The sequence below is a fragment of the Micromys minutus genome (assembly GCF_963924665.1).
Source record: "Micromys minutus genome assembly, chromosome: 25".
Classification (NCBI taxonomy): Eukaryota; Metazoa; Chordata; class Mammalia; order Rodentia; family Muridae; genus Micromys; species Micromys minutus.
This window is the reverse complement of record NC_137960.1, coordinates 2,892,462-2,905,281: the sequence shown is the minus strand read 5'-3', so window position 1 is coordinate 2,905,281 and position 12,820 is coordinate 2,892,462. Positions and strand designations below refer to the sequence as shown.

Below are 12,820 nucleotides of genomic sequence, written 5' to 3'. Positions count from 1 at the left end.
TGTGAGAAATCATATCAGGAAGTATGGGTTTCCCTTTTGATGTCACTGTTGAGCATCCCGGAAAACATCTTTATCGAAGGCGGACTTATAACCCACCAGAGCCTGACTCACCTGACATTCAGAAAGTGATCATCCACCCATGTGCTCAACCCCCATTCCACACTGCCTATGCTCCTCACAGCAGAAATGGTCCCTTGTCCCTCTTTGTCCCTGAGTCCTGTGACAGGGTTGGGGTGAGTCAGGAAGCATATAAAGAGGAGGGTTTTTAAATGAAAGAATCCAGCTGGGCGGTGGTGGCCTGAACTTTTAATCCCAGCACTCAGAAGACAGACAGGTGGGTCTCTATGAGCTTGAGGCCAGCCTGGTCTACAGAGTGAGTTACAGCCAGGTCTACAGCCAGGGCTACACTGAGAAACACTGTCTTTAAAATAACAAAACAGAAGTTAAAGAATCCTCCTCCCTAGCACCACCCCAGCTTCCGGATTTCAGCCCCACCCCCAACCCTTTGTCCCAGTGAGAAACCAACCACAGCCCTCATCTAAAAGGTCAATTTTATTTTATTGGTTTTGACAGAGAGGACTCACCCTATGGCTCCTATTCTTTGTTCCATACTAAGTCCTTCCCTATCCTGGGGCATCTCCCATGACTACCCAACCCCTATTACCTGATTCTACCCACTATATGCTCTATTCCTAGCCAGTTGGAGCCCCAAACCCAGCCCTCAGCAGTGGGGGCGTGTGCTGAGCACCAGGCAGAGGGAGCTGAGGCCAGCTCCAGCCTTCTCCAGTTCTGAGCAGGACACAGGTACCAGGGTGACGTCAGAGAGCTTCTGTAGCGCCTGCAGGGAGGACCCCAAGGATGCTTTGATACCAGAGCCACGCCCCTCTCTAGCCAGACTTCTGAAGAAGGGCCCCCTCCTTTCTCCCACTGGGTTGGTTGGGCGGTTTTCCCTTCCCTCACCTCCTGGCTGTTGGGCAGGTCCCCACCTCCGCGGTGCAGGAGGAAAGGTGTGGTACCAGGCAACCCAGGACGCAGAAAGAGACAATCACTAGCTGCGTCATCTGGGAGGGTCAGAGAGGCGTAGGGGTGATCAGTCAGCGCTGCCATTGCCTGGAGAGAGGAAGAGGACGTTGAGGTCTCCACAGCTGAGTCTCCCTGACCTACGTACCACAAAGTAAGGGCTTGGGGCAAGGGTTACTTTTGTGAGATAATGGCATCAAATATATATCGCCTGCTGCATCAGACAGTCGGTCTCAGGCGCTCTAGCTACTCTAGTTCCCTCTGTACCCCATGTTTACTAGAGTGTCTCTTTGTGTTAGAGGAGCATCTTAGAGAAGATAAGGGCTGTGGGCAGTTCCCAGAGCTAGCCAGTTTCAGTGCTGCTCTTGCCCTAAACCACTCCCACTTTGTTGGCCACGCCTTCGCCACGGCTTTGCCCCGCCTCACCCTGACAGCTTTTTGGGCAGCCTCACTGCTTCCAGCCACCACAGTGCGAGGTCCTCCCATGCCACAGAGGCCGCGCAGGTGCGAGGCGCCTGACACCGGTACCGTAGAGACGGCGAAGTCCTAGGAGAGCAGGCGGATTTAGGGGTGCGTAAGGAGCACAGGTCAAGCCCTCTGGCACATTGGTGGCACTCCCTCAAGCTTCTCTAGCTCCTCACCCGGAACGTGTCTGCCACGATCTCAGCTCCTCGATGATTGGTCCACTTGGAGAGGCCTACGAAAAACTCCCGGCCTGAATCCCGGGAGGATGCGAAGGTTTTAAGGCCAGAGTAATTTTGGAGTCAAGACCTGGGATCGCCTAGCCTCCCAAACTCTGCTTCCCTGTGCCAAGCCCCCATAGGTGCTGACCATCCCAGGCCTCACCAGTGAAGAGGACGTCGGTGCCGTCCAGCGTTGCGTTCTCGTCCCCCATCTCCACAATTCTGAGCCCCAAGTCCTGGAGTGCTTTGCGGACTCCATCAACCTTGGAGAAGAGAGAGTGGGCAGAGACATCCTCACTCCTTCCTGCCAACCCCAGACATCTAGCCTCTCCCCTCAACCTTCCTCCACCCACTCCGGGCAATCCTATCCTCCAACACACCCGCAACCCTGACCCTCACCTCAGGCCTACGCGCTGGGCTCCAGGGCCTCGTGATTAGGGCCGTGTCTCCTTGGATCACAGCCGTGTCACCAAGCAGTGGTCCCAGTGGCAGTGATTCCTCAGGAGGCAGTTCAAGCAACTGCAGCCCTAGTCGCTGCCTCAGTTTACCTCCTAGTACTCCATGTTCCCTTTGAGCTTTAGCCAGGTCCAGTGCGGGAAGACCAGCGCCAGCACCTTCCCCGGATGCCAAGCTCTCGGGGACACCCCGGATCAGGGCATGGGAACAGCGACCCAGCCCCTCCCCCGGCGTCCCCATTACATCCACACAGAAGCCCCTTCCAGCCAAGCTGTTTTGTTTTTTCTCTTTACTTCACTTGTCTAAGAGAGGAAACAGAAAGGGGCGGGAGTAGAAGAGAAAGACATGTAAAGAGGAGGAGTGGGTGTTAAAAGCTCCCAGGTCTTCCTCCTGCCATTTCCAGGCGCCCCTCCCACTCTGCCCCACCCCCTCCAAACCTTCTGCCACTGTGGACCCCTCTCAGCCTTCTTTCACCGGGGATCTGCTTTAAGAGGCGCCCAAAGGAGCAAGACTTGGATCCTTAATCTTCCAAACACCTGTTGCCCCCGCTCGGGGCTCCGCTAGGTCCCTTCCCCGCGCCCCTCCTGGCAGCCGCTAGGATGCGCTCACTCCCCAAAAATGCGGCGGCCCCGCCCCCTTAACCCTCAGCTGCTCACAGCAGGAGGGACCCAAAGTCCTGCCAGGGACCCGAAGAGGTTACGGGACTGGAAAAGAAAGCCAGATGGTGAATCAGGATCTGGGGTGTGAAGTCTCGAATGCCCGATGGAGAAAGGGGAACGGGCGCAAACCAGAGGAACTAGAGTCTAAGGAGTTAAGCATCCTCTCTCTCCACCCCGGTTCGTCACGCTGCCCTTCGAGCGACCCAGTACAAACCAGACTTAGTCCCGGAGGAATGGGAGAGAGGTCTTAAACGAAATCTGGAGGGCGGAGAAACGGGGGAGGGGCGCGGCGTGGAACCACTCCAGGCTTGAGAACTCTGTACCCCCTGTCCATCTTCCACTAAAGTCTACCCCGCCCAGCTCTTCGCCCAAGTGCAGGTTATTCGCACACTCCGTCCGGTGCAAGCTCGTATGCAGCACCTCCAAACTCCAGTCTACCCATATCGTTCGGGAGAAAGCCCCCTCCACACTCACCAGCGGCCACCTCCACTCCTGCAGCCTTGTGATTTCGGCCTTGGCCCCACCCCCAGAGGAGAGAGTTAATGAAGATGGGGGCCTGAGTCTTCAAGCTAGAGAGACCGATAGCTCGGGCTTTCGAGGGGCTCCCAGGGTAGGCGAGCTCACGTACGGCGATGGGGCGGGGGCGCGATGGTCTGGCGGCTCCGGGGCATTGTCTAAGCGGGACGGGGCGGGACCTTCAAAGACCACGCCCATTCCGCCCTGCTAGGCCGCGCCCATTCCTCCAGGGCTGAGTGCCCCCCTTCCTTGAACTCAGGCACCGCCCCAAGAGCGCAGCCCAGGCCCACCCAGATCCCACTGGCCCCGACTGTGGGGCTGCAAAGGTGACATGGACCACGAAACAGCCCTCTAATAGATGCAAAATATGGCAGACCCCTCCTTAATTCCCGACAGCAGCACTGAGCTTAGGGTCGCTGACCCTTCCCTTCATTTGGGAGTCCACTACATTTGAAGCTGTCTTTGTGTAAAAACAACACTAGAATTTCCATTCTGTATTTTATTATTGAAATACATTGTCCTACCCACCCCACCCCAAAATAAAAATCTTAACCCTTGTCCGCTATTCTTTCCCTTATCCCCAGCCCCATCCCCATCCCCGGCCCCTCACAAGCCCCGGATTTCCTGCCCACTGGCTATTTCTGAGTGTGTGTCCATTATGTAGCAAGGTGGAAGCCTCTGTGGAGAGCACAGAATAGATGAAGGACCCTTATAAAGGTGCTCATTTGAGAGCCCTGGCCACTTGTTCGTAGGCCAGCTCTATCTCCTCATCATCCGGACAGGTGGAGGCGAATTCTTCCCGAGCATAAGCGTTGCTCAAGTACCGATGCACTCCGCGGAACGCTTCTGGGATGGTGAAGTCTCTGTACTTTTTGCACACCACCTGAAGGTTGGACAGAGGTCATCATGTTAGCCCCAGGGAAGACATGCTTGCTTTGCTTTGGAGCTACTGAATCTTCTCTTCTTTTAGGGTTTGCCGGGTAAAACGAGCCCTGCCCAGACTGCCAGACCGTTCTGCTTCGACTTTTATAGACTTTTTTATGCTGCCGCTGTTTTGAGACAGTCTCTAGGTAACCCAGGCTGGGTGATCTCTGGAACCTTTTTTCCTCAACCTGAGAACTGGTGTTGCAGGCACGTACCCTGTGCCTAGAGTCTTTAAAAATTCTTTTAGATGTTATTTATTTATCTTAAAGATTCATTTATTTATTATATATAAGTACATTGTGGCTGTCTTCAGACACACCAGAAAAGGGCATCAGATCTCATTACAGATGGCTGTGAGCCACCATGTGGTTGGTGGGATTTGAACTCAGGACCTCTAAAAGAGCCCAGTGCTCTTAACCACTGAACCATTTCTCTAGCCCTAATTGTTATTTATTTATTTAGGTTTTTCAGGACAGAATTTCTTTGTGTACTCCGGCTGTCCTGGACCTTGCTCTGTGGACTCAGCTGGTCGCACAACCATGCTGAGTAGATTTATTTTTATTTTATGTGGGTGGGTATTTTGTCTATTTGTATGACTGTGCACTAGGACATCAGATCCTCTGGTATGAGTTACAGAAGGTTGTTAGCTGCCATGTGGGTGCTGGGAACTGAACCTGAGTCCTCAAGAAGAGCAGTTAGTGCTCCAGCCCCACTAGAGACTTCTTACTGATTCTTTCCCCTCCACTAATCCTCATCCCTTCTACCCTGAGACAGGGTTTCTCTGTGTAAACCTGGCTGTCCTAGAACTCACCTAGCAAATTCCATGGTTGCTAAAACTAAATAGGAAGACCCTGTCTCAAGAAACTAAAATACAGAAGAAAGAGATGGGCTAAGAAATGGCTCAGTGGTGAAGAGCAACGGCCGCTCTTACAGATGTTAGGTTTCCAGTAACCTCGTAACCTCACCGGGCAGCTCCACTTCCAGGGGAATCTACCCCGCCCCCCCACCCCGTGCCCTCCAAAGGCACCTGCACTTACACGTAATTAAAACGATATATTCAGAGGCAGAGACAGACACAGCTAGGCATGTGGTTAGCTCTGGGTTCCATTTCTAGTACACACACACACACATACACACACACACACACAGAAAGGATTAGTAAAGAGTAACATTTTTGTAATGAATTTGTTTCCTTTTCACTTTCAGGTCATTTTTTAGTACCTTGATGTGAATGGGTTTTTGTTGGTTTGTTCTATATTTTATGTGCATTAGTGTTTGACTGCATGCATTCAGAGTGAAGATGTCAGATTCTCTGGAATTGGAGTTTCAGACAGTTGAGAGATGTCATGTGGGTGCTGGGATTTGAACTCAGGTCCTCTGGGAGAGTAGCCAGTGCTCTTAACCACTGAGCCATCTCTCCAAGCCCTCACATCCCTTAATGTTTTATCTTCAATTCAGTTTCGACTGTTTATGGACAAAAATTGACTGAACATCATTTGCTTCTCTTTTCTTTTTCTTTTCTTTCTTTTGTTCTTTTGTGTGTAGTGGTGTTATTGTTTGAAACAGTGTCAATCTGTAGCTAAGGCTGGCCTCTAATCAGCCGGTAGCAGGATAAGGATTAAAGGCATGGGCCCTTTGCCCAGATTTTTACTGCCTGGTGCTACTCCCTTGATGGTGGATAGGGGCTGTGTTACTAAATTACACTGTAGCTTTAAGATCAGGACAGAAGGGAAACAGCAACTCGGGAAGCCTGGGCTGTGTAGAGTTACAGTGTAGACCTGGGAGAATCCTTTGTTTGATCTGTGCTTTTGGCAGTGATACAGTTGGAGGAGAAGCCTTCTTGGAAGCAACCCTGGACACAAACATGCAGGCCCACACACACGCACAGATACACAGGCACACACATACAGTGACACAAGCACACACAGTGACACAAGCACACACAGACACACACGTACACAGACACAGCAAAACTGAATGCCACTCTTGGTTGGATGCTGTGTAGGCTTGTCTCATGGTATGTAATTTTCTTACTTGGGCAACTACTGCTAAGGATATGTTGTGGTCCCTGGGGAAGGGTCCACCACTGGTTACAACCTATGGAAACTATTCAGAGAAACGGGATGCCTGCCATGCAGCTATGAGTACCTGAGTTTGAATGTTCAGCATCCACGTCGAAACCTAGGCACAACAGGCCACACCGCTGGACTGGTGACACTGCTCAGCTGAGCAATCTGCAGCCAGGTCAGGTGACTAAAGCTCAATCAAACCGCTACATAGTGGAGGGCGAGAACCCACTTCCATACCCCATTTGTGCCCCACCACTTATAATGAATAAAAGGCGATTAAAAAAAAAAAAAAGACGGGGGGCTAGAGAGATGGCTCAGCAGTTAAGAGCACTGGCTGCTCTTTCAGAGGTTCTGAGTTCAAGACCCAGCAACCACATGGTGGCTCACAACCATCTGTAATGGGATCCGGTGTCCTTTTCTGGTGTGTCTGAAGACAGCTACAATATACTCATATACATTAAATAAATTTTTAAAAAGTTTAAAACATTTTCACCTTAGAGATTCATCCTGTTTCCCCCACGGTGACCACTGACCTGTACTATGTGCAGCTTTGGCAGCAGGTTGCAGTCAGCCAGGGTGAGCTCATTACCATCCAGAAACTTCCTCTGAGAGATGCCTTCATCTTCAGCGCTGGTTTCATCCACTTCTTCCGGGAGGGGGGATGTCAAGTAATTGTCTAGAACCTTCAGGGCTTTCAGGAGACCCTTCTCTAGGTCTGTGCAAGACAGGAAGCTAGTCAGAACTTTAAACACTGGGGAGACAACCTGCCCAAGAATTGTGGAGATGTGAGGGCACAGCTCAGAGGTAAGCCTGCTTAGCATGTGTGAGATCCTGAAATTGGTTAAAACAAAACAACTTCACTGTGTATGCTATTGTTACCATCTTTTTTAAAAGGTGTATTTATATACTTTTGTTTATGTGTATGTGTGTGAGCCTGTAGGAGTATTCGTGTACCTTGTGAATGTAGGAGCCCAGTGTGGTCTGGTGGGTTGGGGTCGAAACCGGTTCAGATCTCCATGAACTGGAGTTACATATAGGTAGCTGGGAGTTGACAGGTGGGTGTCAAAAACCAAAACCCAGTCCTCTGCAGGAGCTTTTGGCCAGTGGACCATCTTTCCAGTCCCCACTTTATTTTTGAGACCAGGTCTCTCCCTGAATCTAGAGCTTAGCAATTAGAGAAGACTAGCTGGACAGTCTGAGTCCAGACTTCCCCCTACCTCTACTTCCCCATCACTGGGGTCACAGTAGCTGCCCATCACAGGTAGACTCTGACATGTCTGCTGAGCATACAAACACAGGTACTCAGTACTCACACCTGTGCGGCAAGCACACAGGTGACATCTCCCAGCCGCTGGCTTTGCCATTTATCCCCGAAAGCTCTAGAAATCGAGCCTAGGGTTTCACACACTAGTCAAGCTCTGTACACTGAGTCACATCCTCTCCCTCAGCCGTTCAGTCAGCCTAGAAACAAGTGGCAGCCACTTCCTAGGGAAAACCCAGGAAATTAAAGTCATTCCCACTCTATAGATCTGGAAGCAGATTTAGAAAGGTGAGGAGATCGTCTCAGAATCAATCGCTCCCCAACTCCATCAAGAAGCTAAATAAGTATATAATAAGTATACAAAGTAGTGAGAGGGGTGTCTGTGAGCCTGGTGACACTGCTGTGCCTGTGGTGATGGGGGCATATGACGGTGCACTCTAAGAATGAACTGTAAGGCTGAAGAGCTGGCTCAGCGATTAAGAGGCACTGACTGCTCTCCCAGAGGTCCTGAGTTCAATTCCCAGCAACCACATGGTGGTTCACAACCATCTGTAATGAGATCTGATGCCCTCTTCTGGTGTGTCTTAAGACAGCTATAATGTACTCATATATAATAAATAAATATTTTTTTAAAAAAAATACAGTTTAGATTTCATCAAATAAATACATCTTTGAAAAGAAGAAAGGGAGAGGGGAGAAGGAGAGGGAGAGGGAGGAGAAGGATGAATGGTGGTGGCGCAGGATGTGGAGACAGGCAGATATCTGAGTTTGAGGCCAGGCTGGTCTAAGAGTTCCAGAACAGACAGAGCTACACAGAGGAAACCTGTCTCAAAACAAAACAAAAGCAAACAGAACCAAAAACAAAAAACAAACAAAACAAAAGAATGAACTCTAAAAGGTGGAGAGATGATTTGTGGGTACAGCACAGCGATATATAAGCCTAAGAATTGAGCTTCAGATTCCAGTACCTGATTTAAATGCTGGTCTCGGGACTGTAGAGACCATTCAGTGTTAAGAGCACTGGCTGTTCTTGCAAAGGACCTGAGGTTTGGTTCCAGGCCAACATCTGTAACTCCAATCCAGTCCCGGGGAACCTAACACTTTCTTCAGGGCACATGGTGCAGAGATATACAGACTAACACTCATATACATAAAAATAAAACAAACTCCTAGGGCTGGAGAGATGGCTGAGAGGTTAAGAGTATTGACTGCTCTTCCAGAGGTCCTAAGTTCAATTCCCAGTAACCACATGGTGGCTCACAACCATCCGTAATGAGATCTGACTCCCTCTTCTGGTGTGTGTGAAGAGACAGCAGGGAGGTTAGGGGGTAAGACAGGAATGGGGGGTCAGAGGTCTGGGAACATCCACTCCATCTCCCTGACAGCCGAGCTCACAGGGGCTCCTGGTGCCCAACCCTAGAGTCCTCTGTAGGACCCAAACCCCTGACCCATAAGACTCACTATCATTGAGGGCTGGGTTTGAGTTCTTGATGTATGCAGAAAACTTGGCAAATATGTCCAGCCCGGAGGTGTTGGACTCAGGGTTCAGAGCAGCCAGCTTTGGGTACCTGGAAGGCAGAGGGATAAGATAAAGTCCTTTCTGGGGGACTCTGCCCTAAGGCCACCCGTCTCCCCTCTTCAACCTTTGTTCTGCAAAGCCTCCCCGCTTTCCTTCCACGTTTCTCAGTACCTGGGAGGGCACAACACAGCCTCCAGGAACTCCTCGATCTTGTTTGTATCCGTGTGCACTTCCGTGCCGTAGAGCAGGAACGGGAGCTGCCCACCGGGGCAGAGCTTCTGCACCGTCTCTGTCCGTCTGGAGAAGGGGCCACGTGTCAAGAAGGAAAGGGGGGGGGGGCAATCAGAAACAGGGAACTCGGGATATAGAAGAAATAAATTTGTCCCAGACAGGTTTAAGGTAGAAGGGGTCATGTGGGTGCGCATGCGCATACATGTGCACATGCGTCTACTCAAGGGATATTTAAAGGGGCAGGAGTGGGCCCACCTCTTGGTGTCCACGGTGGTAACGTTGAAGGTGACTCCCTTGAGCCACAGCACCATGAACAGTCTCTGGGAGAAGGGGCAGTTCCCAATCTTGGCGCCATCACTCCCAGCCTGAAAAACAACCAAACCCCAACGTTAGGCCTGGCGGTGTACCCCATCTTTAACAGGCTGAACCTCCTGCTAGTTCTGACAAACAGTGTGACCTCTAAGACCCCCAGAGCGGAATTATTTACCCCTTTGGACCTGGATCAGCAAAGGTAGGCTGGTGGCATCCCTGTGATTGACAGGTGGGAGGAGGCATAGAAACAGTTAAGTCTTGGCTAGTTTGAGAATCAGCATTCAAAAGGCAAAGACTAAGAGGACTTGTGGGGTCGGAATTGAATACTAGGTCTTCCACAGTGGAGCAGAGGGGTAGGGCAGGGTTTGGAAACCAGGGTCCCCATTCTCTAAACATCTATCCAAGCTGTTTCTGGAAGCTGAGCCTGAGGACTGACCTAACCTCACCTTAGAGATATGGAGGGCCTAACAAAGGGGGCAATTCGCTAATTGGATGCAGGTGACCTCATCCCCCAAGGGACACCTCCCCCTAGACTGAGAGTGATTCATTTCTGTGTCTTCAGGCCTCAGCAGCTTCCTTCCTGGCAAGGAAGTGGGGGCAGGGACCTATATACACAGAGGCCTAGGCAGCCACAGCCGCAGCCCCAGCCACAGCCACCCTTACAGTTCTCCAAGCCCTCACTCTGGTTCTCTGGTTCTCCAAGATCGTCCGCACAGGACACAGGGCCAGGATCTCTACAGCATCACCTCACCCAGGGTAAAAATAGCCCCTGGAGGCGAGTGTGAGGTGGGGACCACACCTAAGGGGCGGACCCAGGCTGCTCCAGTTCACTTCCCTAGGCCAAGGAACTGGGAAAGGCTGCAGCAGGAAAAAACAAACAAACAAACAAAAAACCCCAAAAAACATAAAAGCATAGAGAAAAACAAAACAAAACAAAACCAAAAACCCCAAAACAAGAAACAGGACACGGACACACAGAAAGGTGAACGGGTGAACGGAAGGAGTGCAAAGGGAGGCTGAGAAGCAAAAAGGGGAGCGAATGTGCGCACTGGGAGGAGACCTGCCCGCAGAGGAAGGGGTCTGGGGAAGGGTGATGTGGGAGGGGACGGGCCTAGGCAGAGGAGGACAGCGGCAGCCAGGGGTTTCCAACCCAAAAGCAGAGAACCATCTCTTCTTGACCACACCCACTGAGAGGATAGTGTGGAGGGGAAGGGGGTGGGTGGGATGGGGTGGGGAGGGGTTTCTTCCATTCCCACAGCTCTCGGCATTTTTTTTTTTTTTTTTTTTTTTTTTGTCTACCCCAAGGAGTCTCCTGTCCCTTTGGAGCTCGCCTCTCTTCATAAGTAACTACTGCTAAACTTTAATCTCTTTCCTGCCGCACAGTCTGTAGCCTCCCTCGGCTGGGGGATAGCCATCTCAGCTATTGATTGTGCTGCTTCGGGAAGGTTCTTCCCTTCCACCCTGCGACACACTCATCCTTCGACCCTACCAGATTTTTATTCTCCCTCCCTCTCTCTCTGCCCGCCCGTCTTCCTCTCTCTCTCTCTCTCTCTCTCTCTCTCTCTCTCCCTTCCTTCCTTCCTTTCTTTCATAGGGCCACGAGTCCTAGACGATTCTCTGACCTTCTCGAACACCACCACTGTCCCTTTCTTGGTCCTTCTGTCGTCTGGACACCCCTGGACCCCGCACCGTACCCCATTCACTCTCTCGCTCCTGAAAAACCCCTTTCTTCACCTTTCTCTCCTTTAGGCTGTTGGAAACCTCTTCTATCAACTTTCAGGGCGAGTCTAGAACTCTCATTACCGTCTCACAAGTCACCCCCACCCCCCAGCAAAACAGCGCCGGGGCCGGGGGTGGGGTCAGCGAGGAAGGGGTTGGAGAGTTAGAGCTGGAGCCCAGGAGAGGGGAGGATTGGCTTGAAGAAATTCTGAGAGTGGCCAAAGAAAGAGAAGGTGTCCTTACCTTCACGAACAATTCGACCTGAGGTTGCTCTTCAGCCATGGTTGCGTCGGGGACCAGGAAGCAGCCGTCGCTGGGGGAACTGGGAGGGGCCGGGGCAAGGGAAGGCGGGTCTCACGGCCGGGGATTCTCTCTTCCAGACTCAGAGCTGTCCCTTCGGCGCAACCCAAGTCCGATCAGACCCTTTGGTTCGCTCCAACGTGGCTTCCCCACCGGCCCAGTGCACCCCACACCCAGCGGCTCCACCTCTGTCCCTCCCGTTTAGCTCTGGGAGCAGCTGACTCACCGGCCGGCCCCGCCCTGGACCTGGGGAGGGGACCCGGGGATCGTGGGAGTGGGTCCGGGACGGAGGCCAGAGGTCTCGGGGATCCCAGGGATAAGGTGTTAGGAGGGAAGCCCGGAAGCGCCCTCGATTCCATGGCCATTCCTAAGCACAGCACCATTTTCGTGCCTCAGTTTCCTCGCTTCATTCATGAGAAGGGTGGCCACTCTCACAAGGAAACTTGACACTAGCGAACTGCCCACGAGGGCGCAGAAAGGGAGTCTGAGGATGCAAGGGTCCTGCGTTCTTTTCAGTTCCAGTATGTCTACGCTGTGCTGTGTGTGTGGAGGGGTCGGGAAGGAAATAAATAGTGCGGTTAGGAATACCGACTGGTGAAGGACACTCCTAAGCACAGGCCTGGAGAGACCAGGGGGCCTGGTGCAGGGGAAACAGGAAGCTGAGCCCAGGCTTCACTGCAGGGGGCGGTCCTTTGGAAGCGTGTCAATGCTCAGACTTCCCCTGCCCGGGCCCCTTACCCTCCTCTCACTGGGGAAGGTTGCCTTGGAGACTCAGCCTGGTACTAGGCTCATCCTGGGGAGGGTGGGGTAGCGACTGGTCCTGTCATAGGAAGAAAAAAAGCAAAGCTCAGAGATGTGAGCTGAGTCGTGCGGGACTTCTAAGTATGAATGAAGAAGACAGGAAATGAGGAGACAGGAAAAAGTAACTTCTGCCTGGGAGCCTTGATTTTGGAGGTTCTAGCTTTCGCATAAAGATATAACTTTACTATCTAATTTTTTTCCACTTCAGTATCTTTTAATTGCCCATCCACGCAAATGACTTTAGATCAAGCACAGGCAAATAAAAATACGGAACGCCTCACGGATTTGCGTGGCATCCTTGTGCAGGAGCCATGCTAATCTCTGTAGCGTTCCAATTTTAGTGTATGGCT

General features: G+C 51.7%; 2 protein-coding genes across 3 annotated transcripts; both read right to left on the bottom strand.

The window, feature by feature from the left end:
• Nucleotides 1-599: 599 nt before the first annotated feature.
• DDAH2 (DDAH family member 2, ADMA-independent) lies at nt 600-3,477 on the bottom strand. 2 transcript variants are annotated; one of them, XM_080937762.1, is made up of 7 exons: nt 3,293-3,477; nt 2,103-2,461; nt 1,867-1,966; nt 1,662-1,735; nt 1,447-1,566; nt 961-1,110; nt 600-838 (listed from the first exon to the last, which is right to left on the bottom strand). In XM_080937762.1, exons 2-7 carry the CDS (start codon nt 2,397-2,399, stop codon nt 722-724), a joined length of 858 nt encoding a protein of 285 aa, XP_080793888.1. In that variant the 5' UTR covers nt 2,400-2,461; nt 3,293-3,477; the 3' UTR covers nt 600-721. The 2 variants fall into 2 exon arrangements, with proteins under 2 accessions (XP_080793888.1, XP_080793889.1); XM_080937763.1 differs by lacking the exon at nt 3,293-3,477 and adding an exon at nt 2,597-3,263.
• Nucleotides 3,478-3,937: 460 nt separating this feature from the next.
• Nucleotides 3,938-11,842, bottom strand: CLIC1 (chloride intracellular channel 1). The gene is made up of 6 exons (XM_080938410.1): nt 11,613-11,842; nt 9,594-9,703; nt 9,279-9,404; nt 9,050-9,156; nt 6,861-7,042; nt 3,938-4,217 (listed from the first exon to the last, which is right to left on the bottom strand). The coding sequence occupies exons 1-6, from the start codon at nt 11,649-11,651 to the stop codon at nt 4,056-4,058; spliced, it is 726 nt and encodes a 241-aa protein (XP_080794536.1). The 5' UTR covers nt 11,652-11,842; the 3' UTR covers nt 3,938-4,055.
• Nucleotides 11,843-12,820: the final 978 nt, after the last annotated feature.